A 7,123-nucleotide genomic window follows, 5' to 3' on the forward strand; every position below is an offset into this window, starting at 1 on the left:
TGCTATAATCTTGGGGTTCAAAACGATGAAGCTGGTGGTCCACTGGGCCTATTTATTGCCTCACAACCCAGCTCAGCCAACATAATTGTTGTGGGACTAGGATGCTGCCCTGAAATCACTGGAAGAAGTGGAAGAAATAAAAGACCTATGATGTACAAAGGATGTTGAAAGTGGCAGGATTTATTTTTGCAGGGTTGACAGGGCAATTGTCTAGTTTATATCCATATGATGGATGCTTGTCTACGTGCTTTCATACACAGATTATGAAGGTATGACATAGAACTAGATTGTTCTATTTTACAATAGGTAAGTTGTAATGATGCAATACACTAAAAAGGGGAAAGGGGAAAAAACGCTTCTCAGGCAAGCTTGCCGTTATCTTGTAGGCCATCTGTTTTTCATTCAAACAAATCTATTGGTCTAGATTCCCCATAACTAGGTAGGTGGTTTATTAAAAGCATTTCCCTTGCTGTCCCCTGGTGTACGTATGTGACATGTGACACTTTTGAGGAAGTGGTCGAGGGAAAAAAAGGGTAAATGTCAGCCACAGCTGCCCCTGAACCACAACCGAGGGCGGGAAGACTAGCGAATGGAAAAAACTGGCTTTGATTCTGAAGACAGTATAAAAGGAGATTGGGATTGCACATACGGACACGATTCAGGGTACTGATACCCAGGTGCAGAACCTCCAGCAATAGGCTCCTTGCGGCAGAAAAGAAAAGCTACTATGGCTTCTACAAGATTTCCCTCACTGGTGAGTACGCTGATAATATAGATTGTCATTTATGGTGTATAGAACTCTTAGTACCCATTTGTGTCCAACTTAAAAAGTAGAGGCGTGTGACATTGCATTTTAGTTCTTACTTCATCCTGTTATCAGTCTTCCTTCCACATGCAGAATTTTGTTAGTGAAGCGTCAATCTCCCAACCCACTTGCTACCAAAAATTGAAGCCAATGGTTATCTAAGTCTTCTGTCTGTCTGTCTATCCATCCATCATTATAGCTTCAACAATAAGCTATATTTAATTAGCGTAATATGCGTAATTAATGTAATAGATTTGGACAGTACAGTTTAAAGCATTTGGATAACAACTATTTCCTTGAATTCATGAACTTCTTTTTCTGGAAGGATTTTCATCCCGTAGATAAGCTACCAAGAATGCTTCATAGCTATGACTGTGATCCCACCTGCTCTGGGTTAATGTTTCACATAACTGAATGCTTTTCGTAATCTCATAGATCTAAAGCTACTTTTAGATTTGAAAGAGGACTGATATATAATCAATTCATTCTCAGCAGGATTTCATTGTTTCCCCCCAAGTACCACTCCCCCCAGGGTCCCATCTGCTTTCATTGAGAATTTATTTGCTTAATTGGCACACAAATAAATATTAATGAATAGAACAACAAATAGAACAATTTTGGAAGCAAGTTTTGAAAGCAATATCTCAGATTACAAAAGGGATGCGGGTGGCGCTGTGGGTAAAACCTCAGTGCCTAGGACTTGCTGATCGTATGGTCGGCGGTTCGAATCCCCGCAGCAGGGTCTTTCGGTCCCAGCTCCTGCCCACCTAGCAGTTCAAAAGCACCCTTAAGTGCAAGTAGATAAATAGATACCGCTTTATAGCGGGAAGGTAAACGGCGTTTCCGTGTGCTGCGCTGGTGCTGGCTCGCCAGAGCAGCTTCGTCACGCTGGCCATGTGACCCGGAAGTGTCTTCGGACGGCGCCGGCTCACGGCCTCTAGAGCGAGATGAGCACGCAACCCTAGAGTCGGACACGACTGGCCCGTACAGGCAGGGGTACCTTTACCTTTACCTTATCTCAGATTACAGTTCAGACAATCCCAACAACATCAGCTTTTGCCTTAATTTATATACTTCAAATATAGACTGATTAAGAAGTTAGGAATTAATAATGCATTTACTAACAGCAGCTAGAATGGTAATAGAACTTGGAAAACTTTGCAATTAATTAATATCGACCACTGGGTATAATATAATTTGGCAAACAGCCATAATGGAAAAGCTGTTGTAAAAATTGAAGGTGGCAAGGAGAGAGAAAAAGAAGATAATTTGTTTGGCACGGTATTATTAAATATACAAATGAAGCAACACATGGACGAGAAATACCTACAACATATATTGCCATAAAGTGTGGATAAACAGGAAATGCTCTTTAGCTCACTCCTATTATTCTGAGTTTTCCAAGTGAATTTATTGAAGAAGCCACTGTACTGGTTTACTGTAATCACTGTAAAATAATACGTTTAGTATTTTACACCCCTAGTGACCCATTTTGGGGTTGTGTCATGCCTTATTATTTATAATTTTGTAAGAGAAATACGTATATATATTTATAAAGTAAATAAATATTAACATCCTAAATGACTTGTGACAAGTGTTTGATGGTGCAGCTTTTCCTCAAACTTTTGAGGAAAAGATTTTGTCTTCATTTGAAATCCGTCTATCAGTCCTGGCCTCTATCACAAACTGGCAGCGGTTCAGCCCAGCTGCAAAACTCCCAAACAGAGAGTAGTCCTGAAAGTTGCTTTTGGTGAAAGGGATTAGACTTGATATATGTGATTTATTTTATTTTTTTATAAAAGACAGGTTTAGCGTATTGCCACTTCACCAGTGAGCCCCCACTGCTTGATGTTTTAGGCTTCAGAGGAAGGGTTTCAGGGTCACAACTCTGGCTTTCAGTAAAACATGGCACCCTTTAAATACTTCAGTATTAGCAGAGTGCCTAGTATAAACTGTTTTATGTAAAAACCTATTTTATGTCAGTTTCAGATTATACCTCTGGCTAACCTGCACATGATAAAACAACTCATTCTGTATCTGTTCTCCCTTTCAGGTTGGGTTGTTGCTGCTGCTGCTTTCAGCTATAAATTTAGCTTCTGGAAAAGCAGTTAAGCCTGGGAAAAACAACGAGGAACCCAGCGAGAACTGTCCACCCCAGTCTGGAACCCAAGAGGATTTCCCCCCAAAGTCCCTGACATTCCAGGTCCACATTGGCCGCCCACAACCAGCCAGCGAGGTGCCTCAGGACATCAGGAACAGATCTGTATCTCCATGGGATTACAGGTATTGTCCTTATTCTCACTGAATCAAATGTGTTGGCTATGAAGCAGAGCATGCATAGCAAACCCAACGTGGTTCTTCAATACTTTAAAATGTCTAGGGCTGCCGCAAGAAAGGACACAATTTTGTAGCTGTTGTCAAACCCAGGAGCCAGCCGGGTTTTCTGGGAAACAGACTGGAGAGAGAGGGAGAGCTGAATTGTCTCCATGAAGGGAGCAGTTTTTTTCTTGCTGAGGTGTTTGGACCTTCCCCCGATCCTGCTTCTGCTACTCCCAGGTTGTGCTTCATTGATAAATGCCAGGGCTCACCCCTATCTGGAATTGTAGCTTTGGACAGGGGCTCCTCATCCAGTGAGGGGCTGCTGGTTCAATTTGCCCTGCAATGGGGGAAAGGCACTCTGCACATGATAACAGCCATGCTTCACAATGCTACTAATTTGTGTCTTCTCGAACGGCACAGAGGAACTCTTTGGCAGCCTGGGTACCTGTTGTGAGGGTCCTAAAGCTTAAATCCCCAGAGGTGCATGGGTGCTTGGATTTTGTGCCCTTGCCCTCAAAGCTTTCAGAGCCACAACTCTATAGTCTGCATCACGGTAGTTACAGACAACTGCCTTTGAAATGGAAGTTATTTGACTCTATAGCAGGCTTCCTCAACCTCGGCCCTCCAGATGTTTTTGGCCTACAACTCCCACGATCCCTAGCTAGCAGGACCAGTGGTCAGGGATGATGGGAATTGTAGTCTCAAAACATCTGGAATGCTGAGGTTGAGGAAGCCTGATCTATAGTATGGAACACAGAGTGTTTCTCTGATGGCAGAATGTTTCTGAGAACATCTTTTCCCCATGGCTGCTCCTGCCTCATGAGACCAGGGCCCTGCAGGATCTGATTTCTTTCCGCAGGGCCTGTAAGACAGAGTTGTTCCGCCTGGCCTTTGGCTTGGAGCCAATTTGATTCCCTCCCTCTCTTTCTTTTTTCTTTTCCTTCTCCTGCGATGAGGCTACTTTTAATATTTTAATGTTCCATTATTTTAATGTTGTATTTTATTTTTGTTTTTAAGTTGTAATCATTCATCTTGTTTTTATTATTGCTTGTAAGCTGCTCTGAGCCCGGCCTTGGCTGGGGAGGGCGGGGTATAAATAAAAAAAAATTATTATTATTATTATTATTATTATTATTATTATTATTATTATTATTTTACGCCCTATGTCTACTGGTAGTAATTGGCTGCTTGGTCTATGCCCTTGGAGTATATCTGCTGTTCAGTTTGAGGTGCCCATTCACAGGTAATCATGGTAGCAGCCCAAAGTAAGAGACTCTTGATCAACGCAGTCTGTGCATGTTTCCGATCCCACATTCTTTTTGGCAGCACTTGCTTTGAGAACCTCCCGTTGGGTCACCCTCCTCTGCCTGCTTGAAACCAGGAATGGCTCTCTCTCCCCTTCCCTCGCTTCACAGGGCAGGAGAGGAGAACCCTTTGCAGCCCAAGGACCCCATTTCCCTTAAGTCAGCCTTCCAGGGATATATGTCAGGAGCAAGAGTCTCCTGCCTCCACATAGTCAGCAACGTTTCCTTTTTTTTTTTAAAAAATAAATTTTTATTAATTTTCCAAACACATAATAAAAACAAACAATACACAAAACAAAAACATACAAACATATAAACATGTATAATTTCATAATCTTATTTTCATGCACCTTACTTCCCGGACTTCCCCATACCTCCCCTTTTCTGCATCCTTGTTCTATATTTCTTCAGCAACTCCTCCATTTAACTAATTATTTAATTCACTTTCATTAGATTCTTTTTTTCCTTAACTTATTGATTACAGCTGCAATTCTCTGTTTCTTAGTTCCTTAACATCTTAACACTCCTCAATTTTACAGCAATTTTTAAGATATACTTTAAATTTCTTCCAGTCTTCTTCCACTGTCTCTTTCCCCTGGTCACGGATTCTGCCGGTCATCTCTGCCAGTCCCATATAGTCAATCACCTTCGTCTGCCATTCTTCCAGAGTGGGTAGTTCTTGTGTCTTCCAATACTTTGCCAGAAGGATTCTTGCTGCTGTAGTAGCATACATAAAAAACGTCCTATCCTTCCTTGACACCAATTGGCCAACCATGCCCAGGAGAAAAGCCTCAGGTTTCTTAGGAAAAGTCCACTTAAGGACTTTCTTAATTTCATTATAGATCATTTCCCAAAAGGCTTTAATCTTCGGGCAGGTCCACCAAAGGTGATAAAAGGTACCTTCAGTCTCATTACATTTCCAGCATTTGTTATTGGGCAGTCAGCAACGTTTCCACCACGCAAAAGCCACAGGTTTCTAAACCCACTCACCTCTCCACCCACAATTCAGGCAAGCAAGAGGCATTCTCACATTCCAGTACTAGAGGGAAGTAAAGAGCAGAACCAGTGAGGGGGGTGGGGTGGCCTGGAGAGTCTTAAGAGACTGGAGGGCCATATTTGTACCCCCAAGGGCAGTGGCTGAGGCTCTCGACCCCTGTCACGGAAGAGGAACTGGCAAACTGACAGATTGTATTGCATATCACATGATATTATTAATATAGTAGTCAATAAGCAGCCATTTCCTTCACTTTCTGATAACTTGCAGCCTCTCTTCCTTGAAGGATTGAGATGTGTGAACCTTTGGAAGTCTCTTCCATGCAAAGAGACCCTACCTTCCCCGCTCACAGACCTTTCTACAAGGCGGCCATTCCTGCTTCTCTTTGGCCAAGACTCTTATTTAGCGCTGGAGAGGAGCAAACGTTTAGCTTCCCATCGTATGCAGCCAGTTTCAAGGCTCTACGTGTTCTGATAAACTAACAGCCTTGCCTTCCTTTTGCCTCTGTATTTGCAGCACCCACGAAGATCCCAACAGGTTTCCCCATGTGATTTCAAAAGCCACCTGCCGCCATGCCTTCTGTCTGGACAGGAAAGGCAAACCAAACATAGCCCTGAATTCTGTTCCTATTCAGCAGGAGATCATGGTTCTTCGACGGAAGCAGGTTGGTTGCCAGCAGACCTTTTGGCTGGAGAAAGAAGTGATTAATGTTGGTTGCACCTGCGTCATGGCAAACACCAGAACCTATGCTAAGAGAAGTGCCTGAAAGAAGCATAGAATTGACCAGCGGAGGCAAATGATCGACTCCAGGCTGATGCTTTCCGAATCCAAATCACATTCTTTGATGACTCAAAAGAGAAAGAGACTGCTATCTCAGGGATGAGCAGAAATAAAGAAACCATAGAATTAGGAAAGATTTTGCGCAACTTTCTTACTAGATGACACAACTTTAAAATGCCATTTGTTTCAAAACATTTAAGTAGGCCATGAAAATGTTGAATATATATTCCTCCTGGCCTCAGGCCACGATGACAAAGTAATCTCCCCTAGCTAAAACGGCCTCTTCTCTTCACTTGCCAAAAATGTAAAAGTCCTGCCTTGTAAGGAGTGTTGCATCCTTTACCCCCCCATGCTATTGGTCAGTCTTATTGAATTGTATGTTCTATGTCATGATATAAATGCATATGAAATGTGAAACTCATGGAGAAGCAAAGAGAAACTTGCTTCCAGCTGTATTTATAAGACCTATTTATATAACTTGTATTTATGCACCTGCAAATTATAATTCAAAAACACGAGTTATTTGTATTTATTCAGTAACTTAAACAATGAATAAAAAGACAGAAATATCGAGTTGTCTGTTCACATTTTTCGAATTGAAAACTTTCTTAGTGGTGAAATATTTAAGAGAACTGGTGAGCCAGGCCAGGGGCTGGGTTTACACATTGTAGAGGCAGCTCAAGGCCATAGCATCTGCTTGCAGGCAGAAGGGGCCAGGTACAATCCCTGACTCTCCAGTCTGGGCAGCTTCCTAGGCCAATCAGATGCAGCAATCAGATGCAGATCTCTTGTGACCTACCATAAATGCAAGCGGAAGACTCCAATCGCTGTCATGCACCTGTTATGCACCACAAACATGAACCTGTTTGCTTTTCCCCAGGGAAGGCTGAGGGAGGAACGGGAGTCCGGCCCTTCTCAGTG

At 42.5% G+C, this 7,123-nt stretch overlaps 1 protein-coding gene across 1 annotated transcript; it reads left to right on the top strand.

Annotated features, from left to right (window-relative positions):
• The first annotated feature begins 672 nt into the window (after nucleotides 1–672).
• On the top strand, nucleotides 673–6,401 carry LOC114593266 (interleukin-17F-like). The gene is made up of 3 exons (XM_077926564.1): nucleotides 673–754; nucleotides 2,859–3,088; nucleotides 5,939–6,401. Exons 1-3 carry the CDS (start codon nucleotides 728–730, stop codon nucleotides 6,186–6,188), a joined length of 507 nt encoding a protein of 168 aa, XP_077782690.1. The 5' UTR covers nucleotides 673–727; the 3' UTR covers nucleotides 6,189–6,401.
• The last annotated feature ends 722 nt before the right edge of the window (nucleotides 6,402–7,123 follow it).

This window comes from Podarcis muralis, chromosome 3, assembly GCF_964188315.1.
Source record: "Podarcis muralis chromosome 3, rPodMur119.hap1.1, whole genome shotgun sequence".
NCBI classification, from domain to species: Eukaryota; Metazoa; Chordata; class Lepidosauria; order Squamata; family Lacertidae; genus Podarcis; species Podarcis muralis.

Excerpts from the sequence above, each read along its gene's own strand:
- LOC114593266 (XM_077926564.1), top strand. The coding sequence starts at position 728 with ATGGCTTCTACAAGATTTCCCTCACTG. Across the intron at positions 755-2,858 it reads CTACAAGATTTCCCTCACTG|GTTGGGTTGTTGCTGCTGCT; the intron begins GTGAGTACGCTG and ends TCTCCCTTTCAG. Across the intron at positions 3,089-5,938 it reads GTATCTCCATGGGATTACAG|CACCCACGAAGATCCCAACA; the intron begins GTATTGTCCTTA and ends CTGTATTTGCAG.